Genomic DNA, 17,394 nt, shown 5'->3' with positions numbered 1-17,394 from the left:
GGTGGACCCTCGTTCGCAGGGAATGTAATGTCGAGCACCTTCGTCTTCCAACCGCGGTGCTGGTTGCGCTTCAGCACTTCCGCGTCCGGAATGCTTAGGATCGGATTGTCCAACCAGATGCGGTGCACTTGCGACGGGGAGGCCACCAGCAGGTTTGCCTCCGGCCCGATCGGGCACTGGAGCGACATGATGATTTTCTCACTGAGATTAAGCAGAAAACGGGGAAAGAGCGTTAGTTGGGAGTAATTTAACAGTCGCACGGAATGCCTACCGGAATGGATCGATCGGTGGGTTGGTGACCTGCGCAAACAGCTGCTTGAAGTACTCGTACGGCAACGGCTGGAACGCGGACAGGCAGGCAAGCGGCGCATCGTTACCCATGGAACCGAGCGCTTCCTTCTTGTTCTTGATCATCGGCAGCAGCAGCATGTGAATCGTTTCCGTCGTGTAGCCGTACAGCTGCAGCCGCGGATCCAAAATGCCCTTCTTTTCGGCCAGCTGAGTGTCACCGTTGGTGACGGCCAACTCGGTCGAACCGTTCGTGATAGCGCCTGCCTCGCGACGAATGTCATCCATTGTGATCTGCAAGTGTTGATGTACGATATCGTTAGAAAAATGCGTGTTTTTTGTTGATCTGGGAGCCGGCACACAAAAATCAAATTAATACAACAGAAGCATCACACTAAAACACAGCAGGAATTAGGTAGAACCTAGAAAAAAGTAGTCATTGAGAAACGGGTAACATGTGTTTAACATAAAAATAGAACCCAACAGTCTAAAATACTAAATTGCTACACTATTTTAAGCGGAAAAGATACTATCCAGATTTTACCGTAAGCCCAACACCTTGTTACTAAACTAGTGTAGCACTATTGATTTGAATGCCTTTTACATGCATTATTGGCAGGCCAAATGTACCCAAGCCATAACCAAAAGCAGCCGATCCAAAAAAAAACACCTAAACTTGATATGTAAAAACAAAAAACCTCTTAAAAAAGCGATAAAGCATGAAATTATGAAGCCAGCGAAGCACACGCAAAAGTAACACGACGAAGAGCCGTTACGAATTAACTTGAGTCCACTTACCATCTGCGCAGTGTCATGATGTTGGGTTGGAAGAAGGTGATGATGACGTGTGTTTAATTTTTCATAGTTGAAGTGTTGAATTTTCAAACAAACGTGGTTGAAGTGTTGTTGGGGGAGGTTGGGTGGGCATTCATTAACGTGTTGTAATATGCAAATTGTGTGTGTGTGTATGCGTGTTATGGATGTGGTTGTTCCAGCGTTTGGATGGAATGAATGGAATATTAGATGTTAATGTACCAGATATCACATGAACACATGAGACGCCACAACAAACACAAGATACAGTACGAAGTAAGTCACCAGAGGCAGTTATGGTCGTTCGAGATATGGATGGACAAGTACAGGTTTGTTGAGGGATGAAGAAGAAGATAATTTCATGTCGCCGGGGCGAACGGCGAACGAGGCAGAGAGAAAGAGAGAAAAGAGAAAAGAAAATAAGGGTTTTAAAGATTAGTATTAGTGCCGGATTTTTTCGAAACCATTTTATAAAACATTCGATAACTACTCAAGAATTAATGTGAATGATTATGTTCGACGAAACAGTTCCAATTGCTTAGTAATACTGACAATGCGTTAGTTGATGCTACTAGGGACTACATGTGTTTTTGGATATTACATCGCTAATACTATGACATTAGATGTACAATCGATACGAAATGTATGGGAAAATGAATGTAAACAATAAACTGTATCTGGCAGGAACGCTTTGCTGCTGGTTGGAATTTTCAATCTAATCAGTAGGACGTTTCACAGCAACAAACTTATACAGCGACACCTTAATGGTTTTCGGCATCCTGGTCCATATTGGCGCTGAAAAAACCAAAAGTACGAGGAAAACACACGAATTATATCGGGTATATCCTTACCTGCTCCTTCAGCCATTCGCTGTGCGGACGGGATTTGGCAATTTCCGACTTCAGCTCGATGTCCTGGATCAGCGACTTTTGCTCCGTGTCCACCAGCAGCATACGGCCCGGCTTCAAACGGCTCTGCATTGGTTGAAGACGATGAGAGCGCATTTTCACACCGCGAGAGACACGACAAGTACAAGTAACGTCCCCAGAATTTACACATCCAGGTAAGGGTTGGTTGTTCGAAAGTGTTTTGCAAACGAGTTGTCACACAATTTTCATTCAATTTGTTTCCATTATTAAAGGACAGTAATGTGTGTATGTGTGCGTTGCGTTACATTCGAACCACCGTTTACCAGTCAGTCAGCCGCCGTCGGGACCATTCGATGTGCAATGCGCGTGGAATTGAGCAGTAAGTAGGAGATATAGAGAGAGGTCGGTTTGCGGTGCGATTTTACAGGGAAAAGAATAGGGAAACATTGGTATGATTAGAATAGTTGTTGACTAGTTTGGTTTGTTTGTTTTTTTTTTTTTGGTTCGTATCGAAACATAAGCGCAAAGTTTTGCCTTTTTGCATGATGATGATCCTGACTAGAGTGTGGTTTTTGGGTTGGAAATGAAGTGGCTGTCTAGGAGCGGACACGCGCCATGAGGGACACGTGCCATTACTTTTTCGTTTGTGAGTGATTCTTTTTCACAAATCTGTGATCTCTTGTTTTATTTCCTACAGCGCTACTAGGTATGTGTGCTTGCGTGTGTTTGTATGCGATTGTATGCGCGCAACAGACGGTACAGAACGAAGAGGATGAAGGACGAAAACGCGATCGTGAGATTCCGATTGACGGACGAAACACTTGGTTAACTTGAATAATAAGAAGAAGAGAAAAAACATACAAGACTAGAAATGAAAAATGCCTTAAGTGCTACGGGTGAGAAGCATTACCGCTCACTTGTCCCGGGATACATTCCCAACGACTAACGGGAAGGCAGAGAACTTGGCATCCAACCGGTACCACCAGGGACCACAGAGCCGTGCGCGAGCCCATCCACCCATACATCCACCCCGTGATTCCACACACACAGACACACACCACAGGACATAAGCCTTGCTTTTTTTGGCACATTTTTGCTGCAGTATTTTGTCGATTAGTCGCACTTATTTGTCTTTGTCGTCTTGTGAATGCTCTTTTTTGTCTTTCGAGCTGTCTTCCAGCGTGCGCCAAACGTCCTCTCTCTTTGTTTTAGACAACTAAAGTGTCAAAGGTACGTTGCGTTTTTTTTTGGCATTTTCCTTTTTCCATTCTTTTTGTTTCAATTTTTAACGCCAATTGCCACTTTCTAACTCTCTATCGACCACTTGCCCATGCAATTCTTGCACTCTGGTTGTGCTCGCTCGTGCTCAACACATGATCGAAGATCAGCCGTGTGTATGTATGTGTGGGTGTGGAGAGATCGTCAACAATCGATGAATGAATGATTCGATGGCTTCTAACTATCGCCCGCCAGCCGAGGGGGGGGGGAATCAGACGATGCATCCTTCGTGTGAACAAAAACGAGCTGACCATCATCAATCATCAACCGGGTCCCCTTCGCACAATTTCGCTCGTGTCAATCGGGATGGCGGTGGTGGTGGTGGTGGTGGTGGTACGACAGTTGCGCGTGTGTGTGGTGGTGGTGAAGATGGTGGTGGAGGCATTAATCGATTGAGTTTTTATGAGAGCATGTTTTAAACGAATCTACAAAAAGAAAAACCGCATAAGTACACCCAATGATTCTACCTTTAGCGTAACGTCTTTGGGATCTACGTCGTAAACGCCGACTTCCGAGGCCATGATCAGCAGATTGTCCCGGGTCACGTAGAAGCGGGACGGGCGCAACCCGTTACGATCGAGGATGGCACCGATGTAGCGCCCGTCGGTGAACGAAATCAGTGCCGGGCCGTCCCATGGCTCCATCACGCAAGCGGACCAGTGGTAGAAGTCGCGCTTTTCCTGCGACATGGTACGGTCGTTCTGCCACGCTTCCGGTACCATCGTCATGACGGCCTGTTGTGGAAAGCAGAATGGATATCGCATTTCATCAGTAATTTCGCCTTCATCTTCACACTCTTTCCGAAAGTGTTAAACTTACCTCCGGAAGGGAACGATTTCCGACTGCGGTCAAAAACTCGAGCACACAATCGCACGAACCGGAATCGGACAGGTTCGGTTCGACGACCGGATAGAGCTTCTTCAGCTCGTCCCCGAACTGCTCGCTCTTCATGACACCTTCGCGAGCCTTCATCAGGTTGACGTTACCGCGCAGCGTATTGATTTCACCATTGTGCGCCAACACGCGCAGCGGATGGGCACGCTCCCAGGACGGGAACGTGTTGGTGCTGAAGCGCGTGTGCACCAGCGCCAGATAGGTGAGAAAGTCGGGATTCTTCAGGTCCAGATAGTACTCCCACAGCTGGTCGGACGTGAACAAGCCCTTGTAAACGATCGTTTTCGGTGTCAGCGAACAGATGTAGAACCGGCGGCCCGGGCGCTGCAGCTCGTGCGTGGCACGCTTGCGCAAAATGAATACCTGCGCAATGAAAAGGGAAAATTAGGAACAAAGTTTGAATAAAAACAATTTAAATTGATTTAAAACCACCTACCTGTCGCTTAAACGTTTCCTCATCAACGTCAGCAGTTACAAAGACCTGCCGGGACAGGGGCTCGCTCTTGCGGGCGACGGCACCGACCGCCTCCTGGTTGGTTGGAACGCTGCGCCAGTAGAGCACCTGAACGCCGAGGCTTTCAGCCAGAGCGTTAAACTCCTTTTCCGCTTCCTCGTGCGAGCTCTTGTCCAGATAGAAGATACCCGTGGCATAGCGGCCGAATGCTGGAAGGTCAATGCCATGAGAAGCCCTAGAAAATAGATGAAACATAATGTCATACCATCAGCAAACATTGAACAACTGAAGTAAGTATATATCGGTCTTTCGATCAACTGTTATACGTATAACAGAATCATTTTATGCATGAATCAATCATTTTCTTAATCTTCTATCTCCAAAAACGAATACCAAAACGATCAGTTCATTCATACTTTGTTTCCTACCACCATTAGTACCTCTCTCATCTCTATTTTCATAGGGAAAGATCAATAAAAGCGCGCTACTGACGTCGTAAACTTTACTACCGATTAGAGGTCTGGATCAAGTGCAAGTCTCTCCTCTCGTAAGCTTGCATCATACTTATCATCTGGCTCGGGTAGATGTTTGTTATTGATCTGTTGTATTTACAGCGGGGAGCATCTTTACACATTCGCCAGGGCAGAAGGAAAGGGGGCGCATAACAATTGACGCAAATGGTTCGTTCCGTTCGTTTCATCCCATCTTCTACGTAGCAGCAGTAGCAGTTAGTACGTTAGTGTACTGTAAAGTATTGCACCATCATACGACCTATTGGAGCAGCACACGTCGTGAAAGTAAGCAAAATGCCTCCCTACCGTAATCTCTGATGTCACACAAGCGAAATGCAATACAGATTAACGTAAGCCTTTGTGTTCTACAGCACGTCCAAAACGGCACACTCTCGTAGAGTCGCTGAGCTGTTGTCGTTGTTTCAACAAAAAATGTCCATTACTTTATCTTTTCTTGGTTTGCGCATGATATCACGAGGCAGAGACAGTTGGTATATAGGTTTGTTGTTACTCATACAAGAGAGTTTTTAAACCACGAAAAGAAATAGTGTACAATTCCAGGGTAGAGTCTAGTAGTGTGGCCTAGTGATCTACTACGTCTCAAAAAAAAAATGACCGGAATCGCCGGAATTCCATTTCCTGCAGTTCCATGAATCACAAACGGACACGTTTGACCATTTTTCACCTGTTACTGATAATCTTTCACCCTCCGCTGGGTTCAACATGTTCGAAATTTATCAAAATAATTAGCCACCAATAAACGCGTTCCCTCCCTATCGAGCCGGCGAGGTGGACACCCTTACTCACCAGTTCTAGGCGGTTACACTGGGGCAAGCGGCATATTTCATTCAATTCCTGCGCCCGTGCCTTCCCTTATCATAATCACTTCTTACAACACACTGTGGCGTTGCCCGTTCTTTTTTGTTACACATTCTCTCGCCCTCCCCGGGAAACCTCTTGAGCCTTCCTCTTCGTTCTTTCACGTCTTGAGCGCGTGAACTTGAATTTGGAAATGCTGGGAGAGATTCGAGGTTAAGAAGCTCAATGTTTATTTGTCTTCATCCCCCAGCGTGATCATCTTCCGCGTGATCACAGTCCACCGTATGATTCACTCGCGTTCTGTACGATTACCGCCTAGGAATCTGTGTGTATCAAGGTTGTATGCCGCTTCTGTAGCAAACAAAAAAAAAACAGTCCTGATCTGTGTAGTGGAAGATCAGCAGGATCATGGAGCATACACAGGCACGTGAAGAAGGTTCGCGGCTGCTTCTGTCGCTCTGGCTCTCGTGATCGATTCGTTATCGAGTGCAGATCATTATCACCCATTATCAAGAGGCGGCTACCGTCCAGTTGCTCAAACACGACACACCAACAAGTAGCTTGCTTGCCTTCGCTATCGATAGGCTGGGCGACATTGTAATGACCTTGCGCCATATGCCCCTGGTCGTACTAGCCTGAGCTAAGTGTATAACAACTCCAAAGAGTGTCCGGGGAGCAAGCACGGCTCCACCGGACACTCTTTTGATGGAAAAAATAATAATAAATAGACTACATTTTGCCCGTCTCCTCTTCTTGTAGAAAAGTGCGGTGCAATGCTAATGAATGGCAAGCAAAAGCAGCGCGTTGTTTCAAGTAATTGTCACCTTACTGTTAGCGCGTAGTAAAGCCGCGCACGGGTTCAGGATGTGTGTAGTAAAGCCAACGCACGAGACGACGTCAAGCTGCCGATGTGTCCCATTAACGATCAGTTGTGAAATAGCATTCGTCGGAAAATAAGACACGACAAGTCCAAAAAGTGGTTAACGGTTTAACTTTTGTTCAAACTGGTCAATGTTCCGGAAAAGATGACTTGAGGTTATTATTCTGCTCTGTCCAAGAGTTCGCGCATCGCGTTAAATGCAACTGATGATTGCAAAACGTAATGCAACGCGCTAGAAAAGCAAAGAGACCTGCACATTTTGTGTCACCCGCGTCATACAAATTGTTTTCATTTTCTTTGCACTGCACACGCTCGAGAAAGAGTTGGTCAAACCATTCCCAGTTGGCCCAAAATTCGAAATGTTGTGACATGTCGCGGCTGACGCGCTGTCAGCGTGCTAACGACCTCCAACACCCTCGACGATGGACGAAAGAGCGCACTTATCTACGTCGAAGTGCTAAAAACATGCAACAAATAATTACGTACATCTTGTAGTAATAAACAAAGTTGTTTTGCATATCAACCACCGACAGTACATTAAAGTGTTATCATAGATGTTTTTTTTTTTCGTTCATTGCAGCACTCCGCACTATAAAATGCATCTGTGACAAGGCAATAATAAAGAGCCATTTAGATACGCCAGGTATGCACAAACTCCACCACGTAAATACCCGGGGAAGCGCGTCCTTTACCGCGCAAAAACGCATATTACTGCACGGCCCAGCCAAAACACACATAGCCCAACACATACACACGAAGAAACGAAGCAAGTAAGCGCGATCATCATTTGCATTCTTGATATGCTGTAGAGTTTGCCAACTGCCGAGAACTGGTGCCGAACGAACGATAAGAAATTAGCCTCTCCTCTCCTCACCGGCGGCGTTCGTAATAGAGATTCGGTTTTGAGCGACACCGACAGCAATAACAATAAAAAAAGAACCGCGACATCGGGAAGACGCAAATGCGCGATCACGCGCTACGTGCGTGATTCTGATTGCCGCGGTCCGCGCCGGCCTGTTGCGCCTGCCCGTGCATTCCGTGTATAACCGGTGGGTGGATGGGAGGGCATCATTCCCGCACGGGACCGCATACCGGGCGGGTCTTTGAGTCGTGTCTCGCGGTGTGGTAGAACAAACGGTCGTGGACGCTTTTAATATGTTTGTTGTGTAGGTATATTATTGGTTTATTCACTTCACACAACGGCCAAAAGCGTCATCCAAAAGTTCTAAACATTTTGTGTATGCGAATGATACACACAAGGGAATGGGAATGAGATTACGGTATGGTCACGTTCAAGGGAAAGATGCTTATTAGAGTTTCTCTATGAAGTTTGAGAGAACATTATTTTATGATGCTTATTTTATAACTTCTTTCTTTCAAGCTTTGCTATAGCGGGATCATAGGCTACAGATGAGATTTGATACACATCCGGCAATGTCATAACGCAAGGTCCTATCCATTAGACCACGGAGACATTCCACATACGACAGTGAAGCAAGGAGTATATATTTTTCATTGCACATTTTGTAGTTTGACCTTTTCCTATGAACAGTTTCCTCGCAACATTATGTCAACATTTTTTCAAACAAATCTCCTATTGCAGGTGCTGGTGAGGTTTGTAAATAACCTCGCGTTCGAGTTTAAAAAAATAAATAATACTCAAACAGACATGCATACACACAGCCAAATGTTTGCAAGAAATCATGTGGGTGAGCAGATGGCAGCAGCAGCAATCAGACGGCAGTGTTTTTATTGAAAACACACGAGCAAAACGTTGAAAATAACAACACTACATTAAATCCATGATGTAGAAAAACCTTGAAATGAAAAAAATACATCACTCTCACATATTAGAGATTTGAAAAGCAAATGCTTGAAAAAGCACGAATGTATCCCTCTTCCTCTCCCGCGAGGATGTTTGATGCTTCTGGATGGCACAAAACACCATGATCTCGCACACATACTTGAGGGAGAGGAATGAAAAGGTAATTAAAATTAAAAATATTTTTCCTGCAACAGCGCAAACTCAGCTGAACGTGATCATCTTGTGTGATCTGCGAAAAAACGTGTGGCACCCACCCAGCGCATCACACTACCGCGCTCCTCAATAAGTTGTTTTGTGTTTTTGCCTATGAACATTTTTCTATATAGATTGCTATAGCCATTGCTTGATCGTCTGCTGATGCTTTTTGGGGGGGTTAATTTAATTCCCAGACAACAACATACACTGCCCGGTGTGGCAGGCAAAATAAAAGTCAACTGCCAGTTGGTGGTGCGCCTAGCTGGCTATTTCCGACATTGCGTTGCCAATTGAACGAAGCTGTGCACGAGCCGCCGCCACGGCTTGGCACGTGCTATAACACCGAGGGAGAGAGCAAAGTGCAATGAAAAACATTTCAGCCTAATTAATAGCACCGTTTTGGCTGTAACAAGTGGTTTCCAGTTTTGGCAGTGTTCTTTGTTGGCATAAAGATCACACACATACAAACAGAAGCGGTAAAGGGTAAATAACAGTTTTCTAGCGCATTTTGCAAAGAATTTCTGGAATTGTTGGACAAGAAGCACTGTTCAATGCGAATGATGCAACATTTCGAGCAATATGTTAATACTTCACACGAGATGATTCAAAGCATCTACCTTTGAACGTTCATATTACGTTGTTTTCTTCCGTCTACCATTGAATAAACAAACAGATGAGGAAAACAAAACCCAGGCGCTTGTGTTTGGAGCGAGACCACTAGCGCACGACGCTCTTATCAATCAATCATCGTCACAGCATCGAGTTGACCAGTTAAGTGGTAATGACAGCTTACGTCTATCGAAGAAATTCATCTTATAAGACACAATCTGTCAAACCAGAGTATAAAGGCTAAATTTGCACGTCTTACTATGCCACTATGCTTACTAATGATGAGTGATTGGGATGAGTACTCGTACCTTCTTGTATGAAGGGTTGTTTCGAAAGCTTTTGGATTAAATGTAATATTTAAAGTAAAATCCAATGGCTAAAAAACTCACACTAACGGCAGCGCCACATCAGTCGCAAAGCGCACGTTCTAGCTAACGAGTAAACAAGTTAATCTACTGAATTGAAACGTTTCGACGGGCACGTGCTTTTTCCATCCGTTCGTAGAAAAAAAAGAGCTGAACGAGTTGAAAATAGAATGAGTTGGTGTGTTTCTCTTTCCTATGACATCTTTCTGCTGTTGTCTTTTCGACCATTCTTTTTAAACAATTAGCAAACCCAGATCCTTGATCCTAAGAGTACAAGGCTCTATTTGAACGGTTTAATTTTAACGACCCACACACACAGACACACAGTTCAACCCACACAAATTACCGGCGCGAGAAAATGGCAAATGTGCAAAACAATGAGAAACGAAAAAATAAAAATCTTATCAAAACAAAGGACCAGACAAAACGAAGCACCGAAATTTGCTTTACCATCCATGCTGCGCTGTACCACCCACGACATGCGTACATTGGCTCAACTTTTTTTGTGCAGGTCATTTAAAGTTAAAAATAAAATAAAAAGATAATCCTCCTCCCACACTATACGCAGAGCACAGCGCACGAGTGAAAAATTCTGACCTTCAGCCGGAAGCAAGCAGAAGCATAACACCATTTTTTTTTTCAGCCAGCGAGATATCCATCAATGTCACGCGCAGGAAAAAGTACACAAAAGTTCGCTTCCACCCACCCCAGGGATGCAAAGTGAACCACACATCGCGTCACTTGACACGGAATGTAATTTTGCCTCTGCATCACTGTTGTACAGAAAATTAACCATCCTATTGGAATCCTATATGAGTAAAAGGCGGCACCGAAAAACAACCTGTTGTCCAACCAAAGCCATCAGTGCGACACTGTGGTGTGATAATAATTTGCGAGCTTAAATCATTATGGGCCTTGACCGCGGCCAAGGAGCAGCCGGTAGCCAGCCGTCCGTCGGGGTGTCATATTAACATTTAATTGAGTTAAATCATATCGAATGACCTACCGGGCGCCAAGCGATTAGAGCAGGAGTAGAGTGGGTAATCGAAAGGAGATTTTGCCACTGCTGGCCAAATGAGAGGAAAAGGGTTAGACGACAACAGCACGGCTGCTGATTAAATCCGAAACCATGGATAAAATTAATTACATCACTGAATGGTGGCCGGATGATGGTTTTGATACTAAATAATCAGCAGTGTCGCCAGAAGGCGAGCTGGCGGCACCGAATTAGTGACTTGCGGTCTGTTCCCTGATAGCTTCAGCATAGGTTTGGGCTAGCTGTTGTATAATAGTGAGTATAACACTATTAGTGACAGTAGAAAAGTTACTGTTTGCTTTGGATTATTTATACTATTTTAATGATCTTATTGTTTAAATATGGAGTAAACGAAACATTGTTTCGTTGTAGATGACCTGATATTACACAACTTGTAGATAAGGCGATCTTTAGTTGCTTCGAGTCATTAAAGAGTCATGTCATTAATGGCATTGCAGTAAAAAATACATTGGTTAGTGGAAAAATCAAAGAAATACTTAAGCTGCCCAACACATCAACTCGACAGTAAACTCAATTAACGTACGATGTAATGATTTAATTGTCCCGCACAAGGACAATCGAACGTTTTGGGGTCAGTCATGAAATAATCACTATCAAAGTGATCTCCACAACTCAAAGCAGAAGATAAAAATATCTCTCCACACAGGTAAAAAAAACTCCCAACGCAAGCCTATAAAAATTCCTCATCAAGGCGATCGCTCATTCTAAAATCCCACTGCAACCGGTATGGTTGGAACGTGACCGATGAGGGGAGGGCGGAGGGTGTGCATTGCGCAAGAGGCATCCGTTGAGTGCACGGACGTGTCGTGTGGTCAGAAATTCCAGCACAGAGCACAGCGTCAGAGCAAAACGACGCAATAAGCTTTTCGACGGAGAAACATCGATCAGAAGACGACGATCAGAAGGTGTTTTAGTCCCCCTGCGTACTAACAAAAAAACTGTACTACATGCGACAGAAATACTTACAGCTCCTTGGCATACAGGTCATGCGGGATCGAGGTGCAAACACCTGCACCATCGCCGGTATCGTTATCACAGGCGCACGCACCTCGATGGTTCATGCGTATGGCAAGCGTTTGAGCATCGCGCAGGATCTACAAATGGGTAGTGAAAGAAATTTGTGAATTATGGTGTTTATCTACAAAAGCTCATACGCTCATCGATCATACCTTATGGTTCGGTTTGCCTTCGATCGACACGATGAAACCGACGCCGCAGGCCTCATGCTCGTTCTGTGGATCGTACAATCCCTGAGCGCCCGGAGTCTCCCAGTCCATCTGCGTCTTGGAAGCATCGTTCTCGGTCGATCGTTGTTGGGCCAGCTCCTCCGTGGCGGTGGCCACATTGTTAATTACCTCGTACGAACACTCATTGTTGGGTGGGGCCATTCTAAACGGCTTGGTTTTTAAGGAGATACTTTTCAAGCGGTGCTTTTAAAAGGGTTTCTGCACGATTCAGTGACTTTCACTCAAACTTCTGATGCACCAAAACTGCACAACTGGCACAACGTATTTTTCAGATCACTTATAAACCAACCGCACTGAGATAATGTAGGGATATATTAATGTTTTTAAACAGTTTAATTGTAGCTTTCTAACACTATCAACGACTAAATAGCAACTTCACAACACTGGCACGCACTGAGGACCGTTCAGCAATAATCACTCGTTGTACTTGGTACAGCAATATGTAGGTAACACACGATCGATGCACAATTGTTGTACAGATCTTCTAGCACGCCACTAACGAAACACTCTGCAGTCCAAGAGCAACAAGGATAAGAGACTACAGCGTTGTAGCAGCGCTCACGGAAGACTTGGGATGTTGAAGTAGCGAAAGGAGTACGAGATTAACGTGTTGAATGCTGAAACGAGGGAAGAAAAAGGAACAAAACATTACTCATCAAAGATTCAAAATTCAAGGTTAGGTTAGTATTATGATCACTAATTAAACTATTATTTGACCCGAACTGGCATCGCGCGGCCGAATGATTACGGTTGACAGTTTATTTAAGCCGTATAATTGCTGAAGATCAAGTAAGTGAAATTAATTGCCTCATTAGCAGGATCGTTCACTGGCAGTTTGGACCAGCCAAGACCAGAAGTGTACATGAATAAGCGACCCGGTAGTGATAGAACGGTTCTTTCCCTCAGATTGCATCCTGCTATTCTTGGACGAAAGCATGATTTGCTATTTGCGGGTAGGGCAGCAGTAGCTAGCAGGCAGGTTATCATCGACACCGGAGTGTAATTATTCCCTTCTTTCACGGATCAGCTGTAACAGCGCCTAGTTGGTGGCATTGAGAGAAGCACGTGCCGATAAGAAGTGGAGCAACGTTGTCTTCTTCCTGCTGGCTCAACTTTGGCGCAGCTCCACCCATGGCCCTTCAGACTCAAGACGGAACTGCGCGCCAGAGGAACAACTGGGAGAAGGTACTCGGAACGGGCACCGGAGCAAAGGGCTGATACGAATGATTGCGGTAAACATGGTTGTTTGCAGCATTTGATAATGCTGCTGTGGACCTCACGTGAAGGCATCAAAACAAGTGAAGATGAAAATAAAATTCAAATGTATTTCAATCATCAAGTGGGAGCATTACTTATGAAAAATATTCATGTAAGTATCTATTAATAAATCTACTAAAAATTAATATAAATAACTAACTACTGGACAGAATTTATTTCCGTTTGACAGGTATAGTTAGCGCCGCTCTAAGAGACCATTTTGTAGCGTTCTTCTAGAGGGATTTTATTTGAACAGCACTCTAGCTCCCTGCCACGAACTAACAACGCGAAAGAAAGTTTAAACGGTAAGCAATTATTTACATTTTTACAAGGCAGTGCTCAACAACACGCGCGTTGCCCATTATAGGAGCCGGCACACAATACATAAGACGCCATTCCGTTGCGCGGCGTGACACGCTTGAACAAACTGCATATAACTGCACTCTCGCCCCGTTAGAGAAAACTGTGCCTGCAAGAAGCTAACGGGGCAATTTGGCATTTGCGCAAAAACAAAAAAAAATAGAAGTAACATATTTCGCAACGCGATTTTCCGGACCCCAAAAATAAGATGACCTATTGGCTGCAACGTGAACGATCAATTCCCCGCGAGCGTGTAGTGTAATGTTGTGAAATGGCAATCTTCCCGGAATATAGGGTTACATTTGTGGAATTGTTTTTGATTTAAAAAAATACATATATACCGCACACAATCGCAATGGAAAATTCCAAATATACTTTCAACACTCAAACGCTACCCTCTAACGATACGCAAACAACCGCGCGCAGCGCATGTAGATATGGCAGGAGAGGTGATGGGGGGTTTGATGAAGGCTAACGAATGGCGTAATAAAAGTATTAAATTTATCGCAATGATATCATGTTTCGACTGTGTGTGTGTGTGGGGGCCCAACCCCTCCTCCATCGACGAAATGCGGTAGGAAATGCGATTAATAAACACACAATCGCTTGAACACATATACGTCGTCTGCTCTAACTCTAAGTTAGCATTGTATGTGCAGCAAGCAGCGCCCGGGGTCTGTTCCATTAAGCCCTTTTAACGCACCCACACACACACACATACACAAAACGAATTACGAAAAAAGAAACGAATCTGAAACGATAAATGGAGCACACGCTGCAGTCAGCATTTTTTGATAAGAACCTAACGCGACAACGCATCCTCTCGTGCGCAACGGGGTGGTCTTTCGCGCACGCTGAGTCAAGCGCGTGGGCAGGGGGATTTTGGAGTGCAAAGTCTGATTGCAGTATTTGCTTGCAACGACGATGGAATTGGAACGGAGAATACTGTACAGCTTTATTTGAAACATTTCACACTATCTGCTCTAACAGTAAACACTCCCACCTAAGTGTTGTTTCTTCAGAGTATCGAGTTTAAATAAAAAACAAAGTGTGAAATAAAACTCCAACAGTTGGATCGGAAATATTACTTCCTTTCTTCTGCGGAATCTGCATTTTCTGTGAATGCGCTGACACATTTCCTTCGTCCGTCATCATCTTCGGTCGTGGAAGAAGCAGAGCGAAGTGGAACTAGAAGACAGACGATCAACCTCCAATAAGCCGGCCGGCTGCCTTGTTCACGCGCACAGAGCGTTGAAAACGTGCGAAACGTGTGGCACTGCTCTTAACGGAGCATCTAAAAAGTACATACATATATCGTCTCTGTATCGCACAACTTCACCCGATCTGCTGATGGGAAGGGCCACTCGTGGTCGGTCGTCAGCGAAGACACCACACCATCGTAGCTTGCTTCTTCCCTTACGCTCCCCACACAAGTCTCGTGACGAAGAACGCGGTGGCGGTGGAGCACTGGCTGCCTGTACTCTTCGAAACACGCCTCACACGCCTCGAGCTACTCTACAGAGGCGGTACAGAATTCTATTTCCGTCCACGAAACGCTCACCACCACGGAGACTGACGCCGGCTGGCTCTCTTCTTTCAGCGGGCCACAAGACGGCACTGCCCGCTTCTGAAGGTCTTCTCCAATTAGCGTAGGTCTTGGTGAATGTACGCTCCGAAAACGAAACCCGGGAAAGAGGAGAATCGAGCCGGAGAAAAAAACGCTGCTCTTTGCGAGTGAGTACAACTTCGAAAGAAAAAACTTCTAGATCTCTCTTTTGACCACAATTTCACCACACACCGGAAATTAACAAATTTCTATTCTACACTGGTCGGCTTTTATCCGAGCACTTACTTGCGAATTGTAAAACAGAGCTTGTGAACACTAGGCACCTATAACACTTATAGGACGACTGAGAGAACACTGGGTCCACGTATAGAATCTCACACACGTGTGTATAGATCGCGATCGCAAGAGCGCAAGAGCAGCGTCGACAACACAACCGTCAAGTTCGAGCGTTGCCAGTGAACAATGAAGCCGAATGCGTGCTGCATCTCGAACGACCCCCTCTAATTCCGGCCTACAGCCGCGAGCGATAGAGGGCTTCCACTATCTCTGCGGCTTCTTTATCTGCCACGCTCACTCACACTCTCTCGCTCTCTCGCTCTCTTTGCCGAGAGCGACGAGCTCGAGGGCGAAGTACCAACCCGTCAGAGACCGGTTCGGCAGTGCAGTGACGCCACTGAGCAGCCGCTAAGGAGCGACAGCGCCAGGCAAACAGGTCGGTCAGTCGGTCGGTCGGCGGCGCCAATGCGATCGTGAGCAGCACGAGACTTTAGCCCGAGAAGGTTGATGGGAGCTCGCCTTGCCGGTCGATAGGCGCAGTGAAGGAAGGTTGGCTATGGCTTATCGAACACTTCTAGATATTGAAAGCCAATTAACAGCACGATAGCTAAAAAGAACATCCTGATTATATCGCCTATACTAATAACCTTAGGGAATGGATTTTACAAATCGTTCCTCCTTTTTCCATTTCAGCTTTTCCTCAATCTTGCCCACAGGGAATTAATAAACCTGTTCAGGCAGCCTTCTTCTCAGCCCCGTGCCATTGAACCCGTTTTTGCAAAGATGAACTTCATAGCAATCAGAATGAAGCCGTTCAATCGGTGTAATTGACTGAGAGTAGAAATGTGGTTTGGAAGAAAACCACCACCTGAGGAAAAGAAAAACCGGTCTATTGCTTGAAGGCAAATCCGCAATTGGACGCCGCGCGCTAAGATGATGAAAATCAACGCTCTACACAGCAGCCACGCAATGACGTGTGCAATAATTGAACTGGGTGCTTTTAATTCTCTATTTTAAGCCATACCCAACGGTAACATCCCCTGCAGAAGTGCGGCAGAAGGCCACCGTGACCACGGGCGTCTCCGCTGCATCCCCTCTACGGCTGTCTAGACAGATCGTTTCTGGCACGGGGGCCTCGAAGTGAGAGCGAATAATGCCGGCCGGCCGGCGAAGCAGCCGGTTCTACATCGATCAGTGCTACACGCTCGTGCGCCTCTCGCACCTTGCAATAAAGCGATGCATCGAAACAGTTCGATCAATGATTAATATTGTCTTCTTTTTTTAAATTCTATCCCGTATTATATTAAAATGTTTTGCAACATGTGTTGTAGCTAGATCATTGCTTGAAATTGAGCAATATTAAATCTAACCTGCTGCAAAATTAACACTGTAATCGACTAGCTCAAAAGTAGATCCGATCAAATTGGCAAATATCTGCTAATTGCCTATCTCAACATCACTTTAACCATATTTACACCTTTCAAAATCCGAAAGTAATATTTCATAATCATGCGAAAGTATCGAGCACGTGAAGTAAACAAGCTCCTGGAATCTCTTTATCTTTTTTTTCCAATTGCCCCATCTGTCGCGATCAGCTCCTTCGTTTGCATTACTCTGATTTTAATGCATTTACTACTCTCCCCATACCCCTCTGTGTACCAACCCCTTCAATGGTACTTCTACGTGATGTAACATTCAATTGCGCATCTACTACCATCATCGTGTCACGCTTGATGGAATCGAGTTTAATCAATTGCGCTACTACACAGCCACGCGTACACGGGAAAGGAATGTTGTGTCGCCGCCGCCGCCGCCGCGTTGCTGCAGAA

At 45.2% G+C, this 17,394-nt stretch overlaps 1 protein-coding gene and 2 long non-coding RNA genes across 4 annotated transcripts in view; 2 read left to right on the top strand and 1 right to left on the bottom strand.

Annotated features, from left to right (window-relative positions):
* Positions 1-12,246, bottom strand: part of LOC1276969 (uncharacterized) — an 18,522-nt gene extending 6,276 nt beyond the window's left edge. Inside the window, exons 1-8 of one of the 2 annotated variants that reach the window (XM_061649132.1) lie at positions 12,028-12,246; positions 11,825-11,952; positions 4,579-4,831; positions 4,068-4,505; positions 3,716-3,982; positions 1,953-2,075; positions 272-582; positions 1-201 (exon numbers count right to left, since the gene is read on the bottom strand). The exon at positions 1-201 is cut by the window's left edge and continues 1,467 nt beyond it. In XM_061649132.1, coding sequence (XP_061505116.1) covers positions 1-201; positions 272-582; positions 1,953-2,075; positions 3,716-3,982; positions 4,068-4,505; positions 4,579-4,831; positions 11,825-11,952; positions 12,028-12,246 — 1,940 coding nt within the window. Of the gene's footprint in view, positions 202-271; positions 583-1,952; positions 2,076-2,880; positions 3,361-3,715; positions 3,983-4,067; positions 4,506-4,578; positions 4,832-11,824; positions 11,953-12,027 lie in introns of those variants that run through there. The other variant, XM_061649133.1, reaches the window with a different exon arrangement.
* Positions 6,031-13,444, top strand: LOC133391960 (uncharacterized). Its single transcript, XR_009765387.1, has 4 exons — positions 6,031-8,087; positions 8,189-8,308; positions 8,411-13,058; positions 13,133-13,444. It is a non-coding gene; the product is annotated as an uncharacterized LOC133391960 (long non-coding RNA).
* Positions 13,445-15,939: 2,495 nt separating this feature from the next.
* LOC133391961 (uncharacterized) lies at positions 15,940-17,051 on the top strand. The gene is made up of 2 exons (XR_009765388.1): positions 15,940-16,114; positions 16,259-17,051. It is a non-coding gene; the product is annotated as an uncharacterized LOC133391961 (long non-coding RNA).
* Positions 17,052-17,394: the final 343 nt, after the last annotated feature.

This window comes from Anopheles gambiae, chromosome 2, assembly GCF_943734735.2.
Source record: "Anopheles gambiae chromosome 2, idAnoGambNW_F1_1, whole genome shotgun sequence".
Taxonomy (NCBI): Eukaryota; Metazoa; Arthropoda; class Insecta; order Diptera; family Culicidae; genus Anopheles; species Anopheles gambiae.
Note: the sequence above shows the minus strand (reverse complement) of the source record. Positions and strands in the feature narration are given on the sequence as shown.